At 37.2% G+C, this 24,920-nt stretch overlaps 1 protein-coding gene across 2 annotated transcripts in view; it reads left to right on the top strand.

The window, feature by feature from the left end:
• Positions 1 to 24,173, top strand: part of LOC150108059 (cystathionine gamma-lyase-like) — a 228,190-nt gene extending 204,017 nt beyond the window's left edge. The window contains exons 10-11 of one of the 2 annotated variants that reach the window (XM_090415555.1): positions 6,318 to 6,449; positions 24,029 to 24,173. In XM_090415555.1, the coding sequence (XP_090271681.1) occupies positions 6,318 to 6,449; positions 24,029 to 24,038 (142 nt within the window). In that variant the 3' untranslated portion in view covers positions 24,039 to 24,173. Of the gene's footprint in view, positions 1 to 6,317; positions 6,463 to 24,028 lie in introns of both variants that reach the window. The other variant, XM_090415556.1, reaches the window with a different exon arrangement.
• The last annotated feature ends 747 nt before the right edge of the window (positions 24,174 to 24,920 follow it).

Here is a 24,920-nt window from a genome sequence, read left to right as displayed (position 1 = left end):
GTATGGTACCAATTTTACTTAAAGAAACAAAATGTATTTGATTATTTTTTGATTTAGATTACGTTTGCTTACTCAGGATTTTGATTGTTTTCATAGTATATTATAAAAATTGTTCAAATTTTCTGAATTAGTGCATAAAGAAATACCTCTTTATGTAATGGCCTGTGTAACTCAGTGGAAGCGGTGCTTGCATCCTCTGCACTTGGTCGCTCGAAGTTAGACTTAAGTTCAAGTTTAGTCACCAACTAGAGGAAATTTTTCTAAGCCTTTCTTTTACTGGTTCCTGAATTAATCTATCTCTGGCATGGGCAAGCAGGTTTTTTTACCCGTAAACTCGGGTTTTTCATTCCATAAACTCAAGAAAATCGACCGTAGTACCCACATTATTTCAGACAGTAACATATCTTGTTAGGGTTAGGTTATGGCAGCGCTTGTTTGCCAACCTCTTCATTGGTGGTCGTTATAATTAGTGATAGACATAGGCCAGCTATCTCTAATTGGCTACCGGCAGAGATTGAACTGCCCACTCAGTCTCCAAAAACTAGATAGGGTATAAAAGCCTTGCCTACTCCCTATAAGGGAATAAAAGGTGTTAGCTGATTTATTTTATTTTATCATAAGTAATTTATTATTATGATTATTATTATTATTATTATTACTACTACTACTACTCATCCAGGGAGTTAAGGACTTATCAAAGGAAGCTATACATACCCACGCCAACTGTCATACCTTCTCTTAAACTCATTTACACTAGATGCACTCATTACTTCAGCTGTTCCACTCACCTGGTTCTGTGAGAGAAAAATCTAGCTTTCATCCCCTTTCTTAACTGCACACAAACTTAACTGCCATGGATGCTTCCTTATCCTCTCCCCACCTTTCATGTAATGAAACATTTTATCAACTGATATCCAATAACAGCATCTCAAAAGTTTATAGACTTATATCATGTTACCTCTCTTACTCCTACCTACTTGTCTGCAGTCCACATACTTTCAATCTATCCTTGTAATCTACATTTCATAATCCTGATATCGTAGTTGTAACTCTTCTTTGTACCCTTTCCACAGCTTCACTCTAAGTTATTTGATTACTCTGAGAAATCTTTTTTGCAAATTAATTAACTTGCTCTGCCAGATCATGCACAAAGAAAATGTTGAGACCATACATGAGCAGAATATTAGGATTCTGTGTGAGTAGTATTGTTTGTGAGTCTCTCACCTGCAGTTGCATGCACCTGTTATTTCACTGCCAACAGTGAAATACAATGTAATCAAATACAGTTTTACAGCAGATAACCAAATATCTCCCATAAAAAATAATTTTAAAAACATAAAAAATAATAAAAATCCAATCAAAAAATCAGAAAACACCATTAAAATGTAATAAATAAATACAAACAATGAAAAATTCTCACAAAAAAGTTCCACATTCAGTTAACCAACATCCATGTCCTTAACAGCAATGTATATCACCACATACGGTTATTCAAACTAGATATGTTATTCTTAAAACTTCAGCTAGTGACCTCACCATCTACTGTCCATCTCAGTTTCCCAAACTACACCCTACATAATTCTTTCCACTGCAAAGTTAGTATATATGCATTCATTAGAACTGACATCTCATATCAGAGAATGCAAAACCTCAAATCTCTCTCTCTCTCTCTTGTTTGATATACTATGGCTCAAAATCTCATTACCAAATTTGGTCATATTTATTTACTGTCTCTTTCGCCCTCCACTGACTTCTTTGACTGCCTACCCCTGAAGTTGTATTTTCTTAATTGAAATATCAGAATAGTGAGGTTATCTTCCTCAGGGATTCCACAACTCAAACTGGCTTTCCTTCTCTAATTCCACTGGTCAAGCAGACAGGGATGCTGAGGTATTTGCCATTAGCAACAACCTTTGGCAGGAAACCAAGAAGATGTTAATCCAAATTATAGTATAGTGTTATGATGTGTGGGAAAGAAGAATGGACATTGAATATGAAGCACAAGAGTCATATAAGAGCTGTAGAGATGGATGGCTTATGACAAATACACATAGTGTATTTGTCATAAACATCTTTTGTATGTATTGTAATACACATCTTTAAGATATACACATATATCTCAAAGAGTTCGGAATGAGACCATCATGGAGAGATTGAATTTGCAAAAAAAAAGGGAGGGATGGTTTGGAACGTCAATCTTTACAGTGGTATGGACATGTTCAATGGATGTCACAGGCGGAATCGCCCAAGAGAGTGATGAATTGGTCACCACCAGGAGGACAGAAGAGACTTACACAAAGAGAAGGTGTAGAAGCAATACAATGGGAAACATTAATTATCAGAGATCCCACATTACATCCTAGGCCACCTACAAATGCCCATAGAGGGTGCATTTAGGTACCACAGCAAAGTCATGGCCTTTAGCCAATACACTAGTTTCAGCATCAGGCAATGGGTGTCCAGAAATATTCACAATACATTTATTAGTATGCGTGTTATCAGAAGTAATTTTTTGCTTACAGTATAAAGATTCATATTTATGCATCAGTCTGCAGGATCTTTCAAGAACGGGCTAAAGATTTGATTTTCTTATTTCTATGCACTGATGATGTACTGTTATTTTCAGTACGAAATATCTATACTTTCATTTCATTAAAGTTAATTACTATGGTTATTGTGTAATTTATTGTTAACACCTCAAATTATATTTTTACATAACTTCCTTATCATTCGCAGTTCCCATTTGATATCGTTAGTCAACTGTTCATGAAAGTTTGCCAACAGGGAAATATACCCGAGGAATGGAGGGAGAGTACTCTTGTCCCCATCCACAAGGGTAAAGGGGATGCACAAGACTGTAAAAATTACAGAGGAATAAAGTTGATGTCCCACACAATGAAAATCCTAGAAAGGGTTCTTGATGGTAGATTGAGGAAGGAGGTGGAGATGCAAAGGAACAGTTTGGCTTCATGCGTGGTAGATCAACAACAGATGCTATCTTTGGGTTACGGCAGATGATGGAAAAGTATCGAGAGAAACAAAGGGAGCTACATCTGGCATTTATTGATCTGGAGAAAGCATACGATAGAGTGCCAAGGAAAGAAGTCTGGAGGTGTCTGAGGGAGAAGAAGGTGCCAGAGAAATATGTCAGGTTGTTGCGGGAAATGCACAGAAATGTGAAGACAAGTGTTCAGACATGTCTAGGACAGACAGAAAGTTTTCAAGTAACAGTTGGCTTGCATCAAGGGTCAGCATTAAGTCCGTTTCTGTTTAATATTATGATGGAGGTGGTAACAGAAGAGGTGAGAGAAGATGCGCCTTGGACAGTATTGTATGCAGATGACATCTTGCTGTGTGCAGATTCAAGAGAAGAAGCGGGAACTAAACTGGAAAGATGGAGAAAAGTACTGGAAGAGAGAGAGGTATGAGACTAAGCAGAAGTAAGACAGAGTGTATGTGTTGCACAGTGGGTGCCAGACAGGAGACAGATTACTAACTCAAAAATTTCCGTCTGATATAGTTGAATTGTTCAAGTTTGTTATTGCATCAGGTTACTTCACCTGGAAAGGTCAAATTTACAAGCAAGAGGAAGGAACAGCAATGGGATCTCCTTTATCACCAAACCTAGCAAATTTGTTTCTAGAACACCTTGAGGAAAAAATATTCACTTTTGAACCCAAACCAAAAATTTGGCTAAGATATGTCGATGACGTATTTGCAGTATGGAATCATCCCGAACCTGAATTATAACTGTTTCTAGATAAAATTAACCTTCTTCATCATCGCATCAACTTTACGTTAGAAAAAGAATCTCCACAGGGTATCTCTTTTTTGGATTTACACATCAAAAGAAAAGAAGACGGTTCCATCGCCACTTCCGTCTTTCACAAGCCTACATTCTCAGGTTGCTACATTCACAATTCTTCTGCTCATCATCCATCTCAGAAATCTGGCATTATTAAATCACTAGTTTCCAGAGCACACAAATTCTGCTCCTCTGAAGAATCTTTAAACCAGGAATTAGAAGTTATCAAAAATACAGTCCTAAATGGATATAATCCCAAAACAACTCAAAAAATCATCAGTCACTTCTGCATACATCAAACCAGACAGGAAGAAGTGCATAGGATTCTCATACCTTACGTTAAAGGCATCTCAGAACGTCTTTCTAAAATTATGAAGAAATACAATTTTGCCACTACTCACAAACCTATCAACCAAATTTACAACTTATTACCTTCTCCTAAGGACAAATTCTCACCCTTGATGTTACCTAGTGTTTATGAGATTCCATGCTCATGCAAATTATCTTACTTTGGACAGACAGGTAGATCTGTTCAGAAACGCATCTAGGAACATCAGGACCACATTCGTCTTCTTAAACCGCAGAAATCTGGCCTCTCTCAACACGGAATTGAAAATCCAAACCATAGGATCCATTGGGAAAAGGCTAAACTTTTACATAGATCTATATTTAAACATGAACGTTTATACAAAGAAAGTTCTGAAGCCCTACTATATACAGACCAAACCTAAACTGCAACAACGTTCTTACTATTCCTAAAGTATGGGAAATTATCATACAAAACTGTGTTAAATAATTAACGTTTTTTTTTTTTTTGTACTACTTTAGCACGTTATGCACGTTTTCATGAGATTCTATTGGAATCGTGCGCCCTAACTGTATGTTATTCCTAATTTTTGTTTAAATACTGTACTGATGATGTCCTAAGATACTTAGGATGAAATATTTACAATTAAATAATTTTCACTGTGGTTTATACGTGTGTTTCTTCTAATTATGAATGCACCACAGGTTTCGTTATTTAAAAAAAAAAAAAAAAAAAAAAATCTCATCTTCTGTCGACCATGTTTCACTGATCCCAATAATCTTTGGACAGGCTCAGACTATCATTGCCACCAATTCTTTTCCTTTATTCTGAATACTTGTGCCATTAGAAAAAGAATCATCACGTCATTGTCATTCTCATTAATTCCTTCCAAATCCCACTGGATTTTGCATTACACTGTGTTGCCCCTTCTCCCAAGTGACTATTCCCACAAGAGGCTACCCCCGATAACATCCACCCTGGTAATTCTAGTTTCTCTACACAGACACTCTTACTTGTTCAGAGAACAACATTCTCTCCAGATGCCTGCATCCTTTGTCATTGAAATGTAAGCCATCTCTCACATACAGTTCCTTTCTGTCCTAAATGCACTCCAAGCATCCACATAATCCAAGCCTCTCCTTTGACACATTCTGGCTATCATACTGTTCATTCATTATTGATGCCCTTCTCCTCAGCTCTACATTATCACACCTGGGCAATACACTATCTTCCCTCTCCGTCTTCTGCCATACTACCTAAAGCATGTACCTCAGATCTCAGTTCACATTGCCTCTCGAGTCATTTGTATCTACCATCATAATCATCTCTTCCACCTCACTTCATTGACATAGTCACATTGTCTATCATTTCTTGAGGCAAACGCTCCATTGATATTCTGTCTTGCACTTCATGGATCATCGAATCTCCATAGATCACATCTCTTACCACTCTGTTTCTTGCTTGCTTTCATCTGTCACTCTCTCTCTCCCCTCTAGCACTTTCTTTCCTTCTTCTTCCACTTACTTGTGTCATCTCTCTGTCCCTGGTTCCTGCATTGTGTCACCTTTTCTCATTCCCTCTCTGCACATGATTCTCCTATTCTCTATCTTTCTATTGTTTTCATAACTCTCTCTCTCTCACTCCTACTCTCATTTGCTTTGATTATTCCATTGTTTCCATCTCCTAATCTCTTGTTTCACACTTCTTAACTCATTCCTCATGCGTTCCACTTCTTCTTTCAGTGCATCTATTTTTCTCTCTAAGCATTCTCACTTGATATTCATCCTCCCAGTCGACACTATCTTTCAAACCTACTGCTACACTACATAATTTTATATTCTTATTTACATGCCACTTATCTTCCTCATCCTTGATCATTCTACTCATCTCTCTCAGTTGCTATTCACTCACTTCTGATATAATGCTGCTGAAGTCCATTAGACTAATTTTGATATAACCAAGTACTTCCCATTTTCAAAGATGCACTGTTAAATGAACATTTTTCAAGATATTTTTCAAGTATGTTTTTGCTGTTTTTGCTGTACTATTTTTGTTTATCTATATCCTAATCATCTTAGTTCTTCTTAGCATTAACTAGCCAAATAATAACTAATTTATAAAGTTGATATTATTATCAAACAATTTTTTAATTTTAAATATTTTTTATTACAATACCAACTGTATAAATTTTATTAAATTTTTCAGAAGTGTGATGACCCATATTTCATTACCCAAAGATGAACGTGAGAAACTTGGAATTACGAGTAATCTAATTCGTGTTTCCGTAGGACTTGAATCTACAGTTGATTTAATAGAAGATTTAAATCAGGCTTTGAAGTAAATTCCTAAAGTATAATGCTTTTAAATACTGTAGCAATTCATATCTTTTACAGTAATATTTCATGTTATCTGAAATTATGCATAATTATTTTTTTATTTTTATTATTTTATTTTACTGTACTGGTATATTTTTTGTTTATTTTTAATTTATTGGATCTGACTTTCAAACTTTATTGGCTTGATTTCATAAATTCCTAGCTATAATTCAAGTTTACAACAAAAATTATTATAATTATTAACTACAGAATAATACATATGCCAGTAAATAACTTTTTTATTATGTAAACATTTTGTCTTATGTATCATAAGACATCATCAGTACAACTAACGAACAGCAATAGGAATTCAATTTAAAAAATAGTAGTGCTCATGCTTAAATTGGAATCTCTCTACGTATACAGTTGTGTGTTCGTGGATTAAAAACTATTGGGATGAAATTAAAATTACTTAAATTAAATTAAAATATAGTAGATAAATTATTGAATATGATTGAGGATAACAATTTTCCAAACTTTTGGAATAGTGAGATAGTCATTTTGATTAAGATTAGGCCTATGAAGTAAGGCTTTAGCACTTTCTATATATAAAGATCGATATGTGAAAATGCCTTTGGTTAGCATTTTCAATTCCATGTTGTCAGTGGCAGGTCATCCATAAGGGATGCAGGGCTGCAGTCCCTCCAGTATAAAATGAAAGTTCCTGTTTTATTATCGCTGTTCTTAAATTTTTATATATTTATCTAAAAACCATTATTTTCTTGTTTGTAATGCAATACCGCTTGATAGTATTTAATATAATTCATTTTGTAGAAATAGTTCCATTTTGCAATAGTCAATATACTGTGCAGGCTAGAGCTAGTATCAGCACTAGCAAGTATACTTAATGCTGGAGCTGCATTCAGTGCAGACCACACCAAGCTGCTATCTAGTAGGGATAACATAGTGGGTGTAATGCATGATTTATGTGCAGTTTGAGCTGGGAGCATTGCAGCCCCATGACTACAAATTCTTACGAGCTGCCCCTGCATGTTGTGCAAGGCCAAATTTGCGAGGTTTGATAAGGTGGATGTGGTCTTGATGTTCAGATAATAAGTTTATTTATACATCTTCCTGTTTGTCCATAGTAAGACAAGTTACATGAACATGGTACTTGGTAAATGCCAGGTAGCAGATTAGTGAAAGTTTGTCTTTTGGAGAAGGTAGCAATCATTTCAAGAGAGTCATTTCTTAATTGAAATGACTGTCTCACTGTCCCAAAAGTTTGGGACAGTGAGATAGCAAAATTTTTCTCCTCAATTGTATTCAATAATTTATCTGCTATATTTTAATTTAATATAAGTAATTTTAATTTCAGTCCATTTGTTTTTAATCCATGATCATGCAACTGTATACATAGAGGGATTCCAATTTAAGCATGCACAGTAACTGTGTTTAGAATTCAATTCCTATTGGTTTGTTAGTTGTACTGATGATGTCTTTACAAATATTTACAAAATAAAAAAGTTATTTACTGTGACATACATGTTATTCTATAGTTATGGATACACCACAGGTTTCACTATATAAAATATTATCATTACTATTATTATCTGAGACCTCCAGGGAGTGGATATTTATAGCACTCCCTGGAGTGGCTATAAATATCCCAAACCAGCTCACACCTTCCCTTAAATTCATTCACATTAGATGCACTCATTGCCCCTAAAGGCAAACTAAACCACTCACTCATTGCTATGTGAGAGAAAAACCTAGCTCTTATCCCTTTCTTGACTGCAAACAAACTTAACTTCCATGAATGCCCCCATGTTCTCTCTCTCCACCTTCCATATATAACGAAACATTTCATCAGATAATACCCAATAACATCCAAAATTTTATAGACTTCTATCATATCACCTCTCTTTCTCCTATTAACCAGAGTTTTTAATCCGCATACTCACAATCTGTCCTCATAATCTAAATCCCATAATCTGGATATAATCTTTGTGACTCTACTTTGCATCCTTTCCACAGCTTATTGGCTTGGAACCTGGGAGACCAAATCTGCACACAATAATCCAGGTGTGGTCTTATCTTATCAAAGCCCTTATAAAGAAGTAAAATGACTTCCTTATCCTTACATGTCACAGTTCGCTTCAACATCACAATTATCCTCTGAGTAGTATTTGCAACATTTCCTATTTGACCTTTGAACTTCAAATTCAAATTCAAATGGGTATCAGAGAGTTGTATATGGTGGGGCAGTTTCAAGGAAGTAGAGGGTTACAAGTGGGGGCCCTACAGGGCTCAGTGCTGGGACCTATATTGTTTAACCTTTATATCAATGACATTGTCAGTGGATTGCAAGGGGATATTCAGTTGTTTGCAGATGATGCAAAGCTGGGAAGGATTATTAGTAGTAGTGCATATGCGGCAGCCCTGCAAGCGGATTTGAATAAGCTAGATAGATGGGCAAATGAATGGGGAGTCTCAGTTTAATGCAGCAAAATGTAAGGTCTTGAGGTTTGGGAAACATCGATAGGATGCTGCATACTCTATGGGAGGAGTAATACTGTAGGAAGTAGGGAAGACAAGAGATCTGGGGTTGATGATTGATAGAAACCTGAAATTTAGGGGACATATTGCAAAGGCGGTGAAGGTAACACAGAGGATTGCTGCAATAATGAGAAGGACACCGACCTGCAGAGATAAAACAGTTATCATTCCGTTGTATAAGACCCTGATCAGACCACACACTTGGACTGTTGTTCTCAGAATTGGTACCCAGGATTTGAAGGGGATAAATTAACTGTGGAAAGGGTACAAAGGCAGATAACAAAGATGGTTTCAGGACTGTACAATGATAGTTATAAGGATTGGCTGAGGGAATGTGGACTGCAGAGTTTGGTGAATAGTAGAAGGAGAGGTGATATGATCGAGACTTTTAAACTGTTGAGAGGTGGTTACAGGGTTGACATTGGGAAGTTCTTTTGCTTGGTTGAACAGCGGGAAGGAGTGATGACAAGAGGCCATTCCTGGAAGTTACGAAAGGAAACTGTGAGCAAGAGGGTGAGGAGTGGTTTCTTTGCATGGAGGGTGGTTGAACTGTGGAATGCATTGCCTCATGGAGTGGTGAGAGTAAGAACGGTCAGTGAGTTCAAGGAGTGGTATGATAGACTTTGTGTTTCTTAGGGGGAACCTCCCCTCGACTAGTCTTTTGACTCCATGGAGGCCTGAATAATAATAATAATAATTCTAATCCACTATTACTTCAAGATCCCTAGTCTCATCAGTTTCATGTAGCATAATCCCACTAATATAATATGCCACTGGAAATCTCATCACGCTGAAGTACATAACTTTACGCTTACATTAAACTGACAGCCATTTTTGTTTGCCCAAATTTTCATCATATTCAAATTATTTTGTAAGTGCTGGATATCAGTAGCATCCCTGATAACCAGCACTTTCACATCTCCTGTTAGATCCTTCCTAATGTCATTAATGTATAGATTGAACAATAATGGCCTAACGACTGAACTCTGAGGTACACCACCGGTCACTTTAACTCTGGCAGATTCACACAATCCGTATACCACTTTTTGATATCGTCTATCAACCATCCACAGAACCAAGTAAAGAGTTTATAATGCAATCCCATATTCTGCAGTTTATGCAACAGCCTTCTGTGGTATCCTATCAAATGCCTTAGAAAAATCCAACATTATCATAGTGTATCCATCTCCTTTATCCAACTCAGCTAACAGTTATAAAATATGAGCAAATTGCTAAAACATGACCTTCCTTGAGTAAACCCACTGTGCTCCTTGCAGAGTATCTTTTTTGTCTACCAATTTCTGTATGTGAACTCTTACCAACTTCTCTTATTCCTGGTGTTGTAGTGAAGAAGATAGATTTGATAGGTCAGTAGTTAGACACATCAGTTTTTGCACCACTCTTATACAAGAAGGGTAGTCAGTGTGTTGCCCAGGTATGATTGTGGTGAAATGAGGTGGAGAGCAGGATTATGAATGATATTCTGACTGAAATGTGTGAAGAGATGGCAGTACAGTTTGTTAATGTGTGGAATGAGTTTGCGGGGATGAAGTGAGCTGTATGGGAGCGATGGACTGCATTTGAGTGATTATGGTGTAAGTCATTTGAAGAGACTGCTGCTGGAAGGTAGAGAAGTGAATAGAGAGAATGAATCAGATCAAGAGGGGAGTGATGTGGAAGAGCAGGAGAGTAAGACAGGAGAGATTGAAGAAGTGGAAATGAATGGGAAAGTGAGTGGTATGAGTATAGAAAATGAGAGAATCGGTGTGCAAGAGGAGCAGGGAAACGGGGAGACTCAGGGTGGACAGGGGTACACAGCGTGAGAAAGGTGAATGCTCCAAGAGGATGTGAGAGCATGTGTAGGCAGGGAAAAAAAGGGATGACCAGGGATCAAGAGGAAACAGATGAAATTGAAAAGGGTTCTAAAATGAAGAAGCAGAGAGGGAAATGGCCCTAGTCCAGCATGGAGACACATCGAGTGAGTGGTATCAGTGGAACTAGCTGTAGATCCAGAAATGAGCTGTCGTGTTTGTATACCAATGCTAAAGTATAAAAAACAAGGCGGATGAAATGGTTGCACAAATTGCGTCTGATCACCCAAAGATTGTCGGAATCAGTGAGACATGGTTAGATGAGGACGACATCCTGACATGAATAGAGATGGAAGGGGTAAAACGGAATGGGGAGTGTTATTGATGATAGAGAAAGAGTTATGTCCATACAAGGTAGAGATGCAAGAGAGAAATAGGGCCAGTGGTTTTGAAGCAGTATGGTGTGAGAGAGAGGTGAATGGAATCAAATACTTGGTTGGATGTTGTTATAGACCAGATAATGTGGATGGTGGTGATAATGAAATGTATAATCAAATTAGCCAATCAAATAAGAAAAGGGTGATCTTTATGGGTGATTTTAATTATGGCAATATAGACTGGAATGAAGAGATAGCAACTGGAAGTAAAGAAAATGCGTTTCTTGAGTTTTTGAGGGATAACTACCTCAGACAGTATGTAACAGAATGCACACGAGGATTAAGGGTCTTGGATTTGGTCATCTCATCAGAGGATTTAATTATAAATGAGGTGTCAAATCATCCACCAATTGATAAGAGTGACCATGAGGTGATTACCTGAATGGTTGCCAGCAGTGCGAGGACCCCTGTGAGAAAAGGGTATATGTGGAACTACAAGGGGAGTGATTATGAAGAGCTCAGGAGACAGCTTGCAGATGTAGCATTGAACGAGGAGTTAGCTGGAAAAGAGATCAATGCAGCTTGGCAGATTTTCAAAAATTATTTAGTAGATGCAATGTCTAAATGTATTCCAAGGGTGAGAAGGTTAAATAAAGTAGGTGTGAGATGGATGAATAAAGAGATTAAGCATGCGATACAGAGAAAAAGGGCATTGTGGAGACAGCATAAGAGAAGTGGAAGTAACCAATTTCATGAGGTCTACAAAGACCAGGAAAGGAGGGTGACTTGGTTGGTGAGAGTAGCTAAAGAGAAGTATGAACAGCAGTTAGCTAATGAAGCCAAAAAAAATCCTTGGGAGTTCTTTCGATATGTAGCCAGCAAAAAAAAGAATGATTATGGAAGGATGACATTGATTGGAGGAAATGGTATAAAGACAGCTGTTGCAGAATGTGTGGTGGAGATACTTAATGAGCACTTCATAAAGATCTTTCAATCTTGTGATTGAGAGCAGTTGATAATGGGGATCAGAGATTGACTGTAACTGAGCAAGAGGAGGATGGGGAGTTGAGTAAACTAGATGTAAATAAGGCTGTGTGACTTGATAATATATCACCGCTTATTCTGAAGGAATATGCCAGAGAGGTGACACCTGCCTTGACATATTTTTTTAATATGAGTCTTGCACTTGGTCAAGTTCCTAAAAAGTGGAAGGAGGGCAAGATTGTGCCACTTCAGAAAGGTGATCGAACTCAAGGCTTATCTCTGTGTCAGGTGTTGTGGTTAAGTTGTTGGAGAAGCTTGTGAGAACTAGGATCCAGAGTTGGGTTGACAACAATGGTGTAATCTTTGATGGACAGCATGGATTTGCTAAAAGGAAGTCATGTTTTAGTAATCTACTTAATTATTACAATAAAGTGACTGCTTCCTTGGACAGAGGAGAAGGATATACAGTAATATACTTGGATTTCGCAAAGGCTTTTGATAGAGTATCTCATGATAAGTTCACAGTCAAACTAGAGCAGATGGGATTGGATATTAGATTAGTGCACTGGATTGGAGACTGGCTATCTGATAGGTATCAACAAGTTGTGTATGGGGGTGCGATATCCAGGAAAAGGAAAGTCACTAGTGGAGTGCCTCGGGGGTCTGTTTTAGGACCATTACTATTTAACTTGTATATTAATGATATCGGCGAAGATTTGGATGGAGATATTCAGTTGTCTGCAGATGATGCAAAGTTGGAACAAACCATAAAGAGTAGTGAAGATGTTGTGGCCTTGCAAGAAGACTTGAATAAATTAAGTAATTGCGCAAGTAAATGGGGATGTGAGTTCAATGTTGCAAAATGTAAGGTTTTAAAATATGGAAAACAAAGATGGGATGCAGAATTTATGCTTGATGAGAATATATTATTGGAGGTAGAGGAAATTAGAGATCTGGGGGTGATAGTGGATAAGGATCTAAAATTTAGTGGACACATCGCCAAAATTGTGAAGACAACACAAAGACTTCTGGGAATGATGCAGAGAACACTGACGTGTAGATGTAGGGAGATTCTTGTTCCATTGTATAAGGCTTTGATTAGGCCACACATGGACTATTGTGCCCAGATTTGGTCACCGGGTTTTCAGAAGGATGAAGAGATGTTGGAAAGGGTCCAAAGGCGAATGACTAAGGTAGTTTCTGACCTCTGGAATGTTGAGTATGAGGAAAGATTGAGAAGATGTAATTTGCAGAGTCTGGTGGAGAGAAGGAAGAGGGGAGATATGATAAGACCTACAAGTTGGTAAGGGGTTGTTATAAGATCAATGGTGGAGAAGTTCTACAGAGAATAGTGGGAGATCATGACCTCTGGTTCTCCCCTGATCTCCCACTACAGAGAATAGTGGGAGATCAGGGGAGAACCAGAGGTCATCCCTGGAAACTGTATAAAGAGGGTGTGAGTAGGGGAGTGAGAGGCAGGTTTTTTTCATGCAGGGTTGTGAATGATTGGAATGCCTTGCCTGAGAGTGGGGTGTCTGCAAGGAGTTTGGGTGTGTTTAAGACACGGTATGATGAGATGTGTGTGTGTGTGTGTGATAAAAGGACCTCCCAGATGAGTCTTTGACTCCATGAGGTCTTGGGAAATAATAACAATAATAATAATAATAATAATAATAATAATAATAATAATAATAATAAAACAAAAGACAGAATTCGTCTTAGTGTGTGTGTGTGTGTGTGTGACGATCTTCGACCGAAGCTGACCAATATTGAGCCAGATATCCAGCAACTCTGCTAGGTCGAGAAGCTCATCCATCTCGTTAAAAGTAAATTGTAACATAATTATATCATTTTATTTATTTGTTTAATAAAAATTGAAACTTTAATTTTTATTCACAAAATTTAATTTTTTATCTATATATTATTATTATTATTATTATTATTATTACGGGCAACTCCAGGGAGTCAATAGACTCATCGAGGGAGGCCCCAAATCATTTTCATCACAACTATTCGACATTCATACAGTATCTATCATACCTCGCCTTAAACTCATTCACTGTCACAGCATCCACCACAGACTCAGGGAGCGCATTCCACTCATTCACTACTCTAAAAGTAAAGAACCCAGCTCTAACACCTTTACTAACCACACTTTTGCCCAGTTTCCATGGATGTACCCTAGTCCTCCCACAACCAGCCCTGTTCTCAAAAATATCTTCTGAATTAATTTTATAGAAACCCTTCAGTAATTTGAATGTCTCAATCATATCTCCCCTCCTCCGCCTATCAACCAATTTTTGCAACCCACAAATCCTCAACCTGTTCTCATACGGTTCATTCCACAGACCTGCTATCATCTTGGTCACTCGCCTCTGGATCCTCTCCACCTCCTCCCCATCAAGAAGAAACCTAGGTGACCAAATCTGAGCACAGTAGTCGAGATGAGGTCTTATCAAGGCTCGATACAGAGGAACAATAACCTGCTTGTCTCTGCTTGTCAACGTATTCTTCAGCAACCAAGTGATTTGATGAGCTGATTTGGCCACTTTTGCAATGTGTCCCCTAAATTTCAATTCCTTATCCACCAACACTCCTAAATCTCGTGCCTCATCAATTTCCTGGAGCACGGTTCCACCAATGCAGTAAACTGCCTCCCATCTTTTCACCCCAAAATGCATAACCTTACATTTTGCCACATTAAATTGACATCCATTCTCCCTAGCCCAGACCTCCAATCTATCCAAATCATCCTGCAAAATTTTGACGTCATCTGCATTCACTATTGCCCTACCCAACTTCGCATCATCCGCAAACAAATGAACTGTTCCTCTCAGATCCTTTCCTATATCATTTATGAACAAATTAAACAGCAATGGTCCAAGAACAGATCCTTGTGGTACACCACTAGTCACAGGCCGTCTTGTGGACTCTACTCCTGAGTAAACCACTCTCTGATATCTCTCCGTCAACCACCCTCCTATCCATCTCACCAACCCTATGTCCATTCCCATATGCTGCAATTTACTGATTAGAATTCCATGTGGTATCCTGTCAAAGGCCTTAGCAAGGTCCAGTAGAATCACTGTAAACCCATTACCCTTATCCAGTTCAGCCGTCACTGTGTTATAATACGTGAGCAAGTTACTGAGGCATGACCTACCCTTCACAAAACCATGCTGTCCCCGATACAGTATCCCATTTTCTTCTATCCAATCTTGTATTTTCCTCTTGACTATTTTCTCTAAGACCTTGATAATGATTCCTGTTATGCTGATTGGCCGGTAATTTTCAACAGCAGCCTTGGAACCACCTTTGTGCAGTGGAACTATTTTCCCCTCTTTCCACCCCCTTGGGACTGACCCAGTCCTGAGGCTCAAATTAAACATAATGGTCAAGGGCACTGACAATTCTTTGGCCGCTTCACGTACGACACGAGCTGGTATACCATCCAATCCCACAGATGTATTGACATTGAGGTTCTGTAATAGACTAGTTACCTCTACCTCATTCATCACAATTCCAGTATAAGCTGTTGGTTCCTCCATTTCCGCAAAGCCACCACCTGGATGATATACTCTTGCAAAGTGCTCGCTCAGTAATTCCACAACATCGACTGATTCAGTTACCTCCCTACCCTCAGCATTTTTTAAGATCATTCTACCATGAGCATTTTTCCTTTTACTTGCAACATATTGAAAAAACTGTTTGGGATTCTCTTTAGCCTGCATGGCCAATTTCCTTTCGTAATCTGCTTTTGCTTTTCTTACCACCCTTGTTACCATCCTGGCCTGAGCTTTATACTGTTCATGCACCTGATGGTCACCCTTCTCCTTAAATTCCCTCCACAATTGTTTCTTTTTTTGCAGCTCAAGCTTAATAGTGTTATTCATCCATTTAACCCCTACCTGATTTATTATTCGGACTCTTGGTATACAGTCAACCATTGCCTCCTGCAAACAGTTCTTAACCACCTCCCATGCACCATCAACATCCAGCCCTTGCAGTTTTCCGGCCTGGTTGGCCAACTCTCCACCCAAAAGTCTGTGAATTCGAATCCGTGATTGTCTGTGAAAATACTAGTGGTATATTATGATGATGATTGTAGTTGTGGTTGGTGAAGATGGAGAGTTGTAGAATAGGTGCCCTTCCTCGATATGTCTTTGGACTACCTGGAGATGTTATGTAACAATAATAGCGACAAGTTTTATATTTTCATTGTGCATCACATAGTTTGAATTGCTTGCAATTCAAACTATGTGATGGCTTTTGTTTTATTATTATTATTATTATTATTATTATTGTTATTATTTTCCAAGACCAAGATCTCCCAAGGCACTTGAAAATGCTATATCTGTGACAAATAAGAAATTGCATTGGCATAATTGAAAAGGTACACAATTTCTTCAATACCCCTAAAAGACAGGACGTCCTTGTTGTTTATAATATTATAATATTAATATCTTTTAAGATTTATAATATCTTTATTTAGCTTGCAAAAAATAATTCCGTGCTCCTTACTATTGTCTAAAATAATGCAAAAATCTGATAGTGACCTCTTAATTGCCCTAAATTTTGTTGATGATGATGATGTGGCTCAATTAAACACCGTTCGTGAAACTCCAGATTCTTCATTTAAAGATATTTACGATGAAGCATGTATAAAAGCCAATAATTTTAATATTGATATTAAAAAGCCAGGACTTCATCAAAACAAATTAAAGTCCAATGTTCCAGTCGATTCTGTAGAAGAGTATTTCAAGAGAACTATTTCATTCCATTTATTGACCAAATATTGACTCAACTTCATGAACGTTTCACTCAGCACCACAACATTTTGAAATATATTTTCTTTTCTTCTACCAAATGGAAAAGATGCTCCAACAGCAAGTGCAATGGAAGATTTTTGTCAATTGTGTGAATTTTATTCCGGTGATTTGCCTTATACAAATCCAGCAATTTTGAACGTTGAATTCAAGTTGTGGTATAAGAAATTTGATAAACGTTTGCAACAGCTCCATGCAAAAATGCCGTTCATGCAGTTTCAAAGTGTGATAAAATGATATATCCTAACATCTATAACTTATTAAAAATATTTGCAATGCTTCCGGTAACAACATTCAAAGATAAATATTATTATTTAACACCTCCAGGGAGTCCAAAGACTCATCGAGGGAAGGCACCTGCTCTACACCTCTGTCTCCACCAACTGACCGCAACTACACCAACGCCATCTACCGCTGCCCACCACCACCTGTTTTTGAAGCAAAAAGAGTATTGCTAATTAACCTGCAATTTTCTACAGTAAATTGCAAAGCATGTCCATTTTTCACAATTCATATGCAGATAGAAGCCTCACTCAATATTAGCCAAATGTAAGGTGCTCTTACAGTCAGGTCCTCAATGGCTATTGTTTATAAATGCACTTTCTCCTAATCATTTTAAACTGTCCAAATTTCCATGAATGTCAGCCCAACGTGCCACTGGAGAAAACAAGATGACATCAAATTAATCGAAGCTGTCTCTGAACTCCACATTGTCGGCCATAACAGTGAAGCCATTTTCCCAACAGCATGCGTCAGTGAAAGGTCATTTTCTAACTTACGCCTCTAAAAAACCTATTTAAGATCTACTATGACACGATCATGATTGAACGGACTTGCTTTGCTATATACATATATATATATATACACACACACAGAGAGATTAATGTAACTGCAACTGAAATAATTTAAGAGCTTTGTAAAAAGAAAAGAAAACTGGATTTTATTCTTTAAATAAATTTTTATAATTACCTAATGAATTTTATTTAATGAATGAAATTTAATGAATTTTAGTTGAATGGATAAAAATATTTTTAATGTAAATTCATTGTATTAAAAATATTTTTATCCATTTAACTCGGCCCCTCCCAAGATTAAATCCTGGGTGCACCACTGGTTAATGTTCTGTGCAGGCTAGGGCTGGTATCAGTACTGACAAGTATACTCAATGCTGGAGATGCATTCAATGCAGACCACAACAAACTGCTTCGTAGCTGGCGTAACACATGATTTACGTGCTGCAGCCTGAGATATGTTGCTACTAACTAGCACAAACAATATAAATTAATGTCATTGTCATTAAAATGGATCTAAAAACCATTATTTTCTTGTTTGTAATACAATACCGCTCGACAGTATTTTATATAATTCATTTTGTAGCAATAGTTGTATTTTGCAATAGTCAATGTGCTGTGTGGGCTAGTACTGGCAAGTATTATTATTATTATTATTATTATTACGGGCAACTCCAGGGAGTCCTTAGACTCATCAAGGGAGGCCCCAAATCATATTCATCACTATTCGACATTCATACAGTATCTATCATACCTCGCCTTAAACTCATTCACTGTCACAGCATCCACCACAGAATCTGGCAGCCCATTCCACTCATGCACCACTTTAAAAGTAAAGAACCCAGCTCTAACACCCTTACTAACCACACTTTTGCCCAGTTTCCATGGATGTCCCCTAGTCCTCCCACAACCAGCCCTGTTCTCAAAAATATCTTCTGAATTAATTTTATAGAAACCCTTCAATAATTTGAATGTCTCAATCATATCTTCCCTCCTCCGCCTATCAACCAATTTTTGCAACCCACAAATCCTCAACCTGTTCTCATACGGTTCATTCCACAGACCTGCTATCATCTTGGTCACTCGCCTCTGGATCCTCTCCACCTCCTCCCCATCAAAAAGAAACCTAGGTGACCAAATCTGAGCACAGTAGTCGAGATGGGGTCTTATCAAGGCTCGATACAGAGGAACAACCTGCTTGTCAACATATTCTTCAGCAACCAAGTGATTTGATGAGCTGATTTGGCCACTTTTGCAATGTGCCCCCTAAACTTCACCTCCTTATCCACCAACACTCCTAAATCTTGTGCCTCATCAATTTCCAGGAGTACAGTTCCACCAATGTAGTAAACTGCTGCTAATCTTTTCACCCCAAAATGTATAACCTTACATTTTGCCACATTAAATTAACATCCATTCTCCTTAGCCAAGACCTCCTATCTATCCAAATCATCTTGCAAAATTTTGACATCATCTGCATTCACTATTGCCCTACCCAACATTGCATCATCCGCAAACAAATGAACTGTTCCTCTCAGATCCTTTCCTATATCATTAATGAACAAATTAAACAGCAGTGGTCTAAGAACTTTGTGGCACATCACTAGTCACAGGCCGTCTTGTGGACTCTACTCCTGAATAAACCACTCTCTGATATCTCTCCGTCAACCACCCTCTTATCCATCTCACCAACCCTATATCCATCCCCCATATGCTGCAATTTGGATTTTGCATACCAAGATACCGCATGCAATTAGAATTCCATGTGGTATCCTGGCAAAGGCCTTAGCAAGGTCCAGTAGAATCACTGTAAACCCATTACCCTTATCCAGTTCAACCGTCACTGTGTTATAATACGTGAGCAAGTCACTGAGGCATGACCTACCCTTCACAAAACCATGCTCTCCCCGATACAGTATCCCATTTTCATCTATCCAATCTTGTATTTTCCTCTTGACTATTTTCTCCAAGACCTTGATAATGATTCCTGTTATGCTGATTGGCCAGTAATTTTCAACAGCAGCCTTGGAACCACCTTTATACAGCGGAACTATTTTCCCCTCTTTCCACCTCCTTGGGACTGACCCAGACCCGAGGCTCAAATTAAACAAAATGGTCAAGGGCACTGACAATTCTTTAGCCGTTTCACGTACGACACAAGCTGGTATACCATCCAATCCCACAGATGTATTGACATTGAGGTTCTGTAATAGACTAGTTACCTCTACTTCATTCTTCACAATTCCTGTATAAGCTGTTGGTTCTTCCATTCCTGCAATGTCACCACCTGGATGATATACTCTTGCAAAGTGCTCGCTCAGTAATTCCACTATATCAACTGATTCGGTTACCTCCCTACCCTCAGCATTTTTTAAAATCATTCTGCCATGAACAATTTTCCTTTTACTTGCAACATATTGAAAAAACTGTTTGGGATTCTCTTTAGCCTGCATGGCCAATTTTCTTTCGTAATTCGCTTTTGCTTTTCTTACCACCCTTGTTACCATCCTGGTGTGAGCTTTATACTGTTCATGTGCTTGCAGGTCACCTTTCTCCTTATATTCCCTCCACAGTTGTTTCTTTTTTGCAGCTCAAGCTTAATAGTGTTACTCATCTATTTAACCCCTACTTGATTTATTATTCGGACTCTTGGTATACAGTCAACCATTGCCTCCTGCAAACACTTCTTAACCACCTCCCATGCACTATCAACATCCAGCCCTTGCAGTTTTACATGCCATGGCACTGAGCCAAGCACACTCCTAAGCTTGTCATACTTACCAGCCCAGTAATTCCACATGTACCCTGTCTTAATTGTAAATTCCACTCCTTTAGCCACCTCCCAAGTCATGACCTTATGGTCACTCTCACTACCAGCCCAAACTGCATGTAAATCACGTGTTACGCCAGCTAGGAAGCAGTTTGGTGCAGTCTGCATTGAATGTAGCTCCATCATTGAGTACACTTTATGCGGTTATTAAGGGACAACTATCTGCGACAGCATGTAGTGGAAAATACCAGGGGGCAGAGAGTGCTTGACCTAGTAATTGCAACTGCTAATCTAGAAAATAATAACTCCTTACCTTTCTTGGATGTCATGCTTACACGATGCTCTGAAAGATTAAAAATCTCTATGTACAGAAAACCTACGCATACCAATAGATATCTGCATAATCTTTCTCATCATTTTCCACCATAAAAACTTGGAACTATATCAACCTTAGGACACAGAGCATGCTCTCTCTTGGTTGAACAAGATGAACTACAAAAAGAAATAAATCACCTCACTATTATCTTTAAACAAAATGGATACTCAAAAAAAAACTATTAAAATATTTCTTCTGGATCCTCCTAGGCAGTGCACAACAGAAACCATTAATTTTAAAGGTAGCATCTCCATTCCATACATTAGCACAGTCTCTAAAAAATTAGCTAAAGTCCTTAAAAAATATAATATCAGGACATTCTTCACCACACTTCCTAAAATCCGTTCTCTAATCAGTCATCCAAAGCCTACTCATCACAACCTAAAATATCCAGGTGTATATAAATTATGGTGCAATTGCAATATCCCTTATTTTGGACAAACTAACAAATCTATTGAACAACGTATTGAAGGGCATAAGAGAGACATCTCTTACAAAAGATCTCATGCAACTGCGTTATCCAGTCATGTTCTTTTTTCAAATAATCCTAATAATGATCAACAAAGCCACTCCATTTGCTGGGATAGATCAGAAAATATTTTTCGCTGTGATGAAGAGGAAAATTGTAGAATCAAGGGAAATCCTGCTGAACCCTGTTCACTTAAACAACAATTTGAGTTATAACATCCCAGATAGCCATGCTGCAGTTATTCAATATTGGCGTTCACGTGAGCCTGCACGCACACTTGCAATAAACAATGGCATGCCTGTTGGAACAACTTGAAAAAATACAACGTTTTTTATGTATCAATCATGAGTGGCAACTTTTACCTGTAATTTCCAATTTGTTTAGATACTTCAATGTTTATTACTATTCTTTTCCTTTATGAATACCTGAGGAAGGCTGTTATACGCCGAAACTAGTAGTATTTCTCATTAAAATCTTTATAAGTTATCTCGGTTTTTTGAAGTCATTAAATCTATATTTTTTAAAATGTATCACAACAACCGAGTAAAAGCTGATCACCACACACACACACACACACACACACACACACACATATATATATAATTAAATTAATAAAATTATAATATATATTCATATTTATATATACTGACTATAACTGAGACTAGAATAACAATTAAATTTATTCAAAACGGTTATTCAAATCAGTTAGCTTTGAACTGTAGCTACAGTCCGTGTTGAAGTTCTATTGTTAAGTAGCTGCGTGCGTCTGATTTCACGCGTGTGCCAATATCGGATAGCAGAGCTGAAAGAGTCCGGTAGATTATAGCTGAGGTTCTTATTTATGTGATTAGGGTCCATAACAATTTCCTTAGACGCGACTATGCGTCGCTCCACCTCGTCATGGCATATATGAAGGTTTGAGGTTGTTGTCCAGTTTATCTCATGTTGACGGCCTTCATCATTTGTGTTTACTGAAAACAGTACATGGTTTGACAGGGCACTTGCTCTAGTTCTTTTGTAGGCAATGTCTCTCTGATGTTCTTCTAGACGTAAGAGGATGGATTTTTCAGTTTGGCAATAGTATTGCTTCTCACAGTCACACATGATTTTGTACACTCCTGGGAATTGTAGATGGCTGTGAGCTTGTTTGTATTTGCTTAAAATCGATCTTAGTTTAGGAAGAGTAGAGAAACAGGTTTTATGTTGAACTTTCTTAAAATTCTTCTTAGTTTCATGGAGAACTAGCTGATATATGGTAAGGAGATATAACCTTTTGGATTGTCTTGTGTTTCTGAGTTGTTTTGATGGTGGTGGTATAGATACTTATTAATAGTTTTCGACGAGTAGCCATTACTTGTGAAGGTTCTTTGTAGATGTTGTAGTTCATTTTTTAGATCTTTATCATCTGACAGTATAGATCTAGCACGATGTGCTAGATCTATACTGTCAGATGATGAAGATGTCAGATATACTAAGTCATCTGATTCTATTAAAATATCAATCTTTAGAAAATCTACACACACAGATAGATACCTGCATGTGTCCTCACATCACTATCCTGCACAGAAAGTGGGTATCATCTCAACCCCCACATCATGATAGATCTATACTGTCAGATGATGAAGATCTAAAAAATGACCTACAACATCTACAAAGAACCTTCACAAGTAATGGCTACTCGTCGAAAACTATTAATAAGCATCTATACCACCGCCATCGAAACAACTCAGAAACACAAGAACAAATGATGAAAGCTGTCAACATGAGATAAACTGGATAACAACCTCAAACCTTCATATATGCTGTGACGAGGTGAAGCGACACATAGTCGAGTCTAAGGAAATTGTTATGGACCCTAATCACATAAATAAGAACCTCAGCTATAATCTACCGGACTCTTTCAGCTCTGCTATCCGATATTGGCACACGCGTGAAATCAGACGCACACAGCTACTTAACAATAGAACTTTAACATGGACTTAGCTACACTTCAAAGCTAACTGATTTTATAATAGTCGTTTTATAGTGATACAATGTTTCTTATAGTGTTTACTTGCTTTCTATGTTCCCACGCCTGAAGAAGTCGGACAATCCGATGAAACATGTTGCATTTTGAATAAATTTAATTGTTGTGTTGTTATATAGCCAGTAAATGAAACTCAAAAAAGGTTGAAACCGGTCTGGGTAGTGACCTCTCCTCATAATGTAATGACAGTATTACATCTCCTAGGAGCTGTGTTTTACATTATGGGAGAATATCAAGAATAGTGAGGGAGCTTGCTCCACCTTTGCTTCGAATTGCCTTCGCCGATAGTTTTTCGGCATTGAAACTCATATAGATCGTAGTTCTCGATCTTGAGTTTCACTGGCTATATAACAACATAGGATTTTTATCCGCTTAATTTCTATTAAGTTGCCAGAAAACTAGCCGTTTGGCTTTTCATTTTAATTACAAAATTTAATTGTTATTCTAGTCTCGGTTATAGTCAGTATATATAAATATGAACATATCCCAGTACCGAGTTAATACTACAAATATATATATATATATATATAATTAAACATTATATATTTATATTTATTTATAATACATATTATATAATATTTTTATTTATTTATTTATTATTTTTTATATTAGCAAAACTTGAAGAGGAAGTGAATAACTATTCAGATGTGTGACAAGTAACCTTTCTACTTTGGGTCACAGAGCAATCTCAAATAGATTCAATTAATAATATTCTCAAATAGCTTTATAAAAATTAATAAAAATTTGTATACCAAATTCTTGTAGTAGTTTAGATTTAAATCAATTAAGATGAGGAGGGCTGAGAAACAAAGAAAACTTTTATGACTTCTTCCAAGCATCTTGTAAAGTCAAAAAGTAGAAATCATAATCAAAATAATTAATTACATGAATATTATAAAGAGCAATTAGGAAGTGATATGTTTGGTAAAGTAAGCAAAAGTATAGTACAAGTATTACCATATATTGTAAAGTATTAGTATTACCATATATTGTAAAGTATCTTGACAGACTTTATATTCTTAGAAAGGACCTCCCACAATGAATCTTTTGACTCCATGGAGGCCTGAATAATAATAATAATAATAATAATAATAATAATTACAATATGTAGTAAGTAAAGTATAAATTTCCATTAATGGAAATTATGGATAATTATATACAGAAGATAATGAGCAATTCATTGAAATATTTTATGCTTGCCCTTACAGGGAGATATACAAGGAAATGAATAGGTGTAATAAGGTGATAAAACTTGATATATCACTGTTTGTTTCCATCTACTAGTTATCACCACTTCAACCAGTTATGGTTTTAAAAGAATTGTAGATTAAATTACCATCTAGAAAATAAACATTTAATAAGAATAAAAATTATTATACTCAGTGTTTCAACCTCCATGTTGAAGGCCATCTTGATATGTTTAATTTGATGTGTGTGTGTGTGTCTCTATATATATTATTATTATTATTCAGGCCTCTATGGAGTCAAAAGACTCATCATGAGA

The sequence above is a fragment of the Typopeltis vanoorti genome, chromosome 3 (assembly GCF_054136105.1).
Source record: "Typopeltis vanoorti isolate ZY-2024b chromosome 3, IOZ_Tvanoo_1.0, whole genome shotgun sequence".
Taxonomy (NCBI): Eukaryota; Metazoa; Arthropoda; class Arachnida; order Uropygi; family Thelyphonidae; genus Typopeltis; species Typopeltis vanoorti.
The sequence above is the reverse complement of the archived record's forward strand: the minus strand, read 5'-3'. Positions and strand labels throughout refer to the sequence as shown.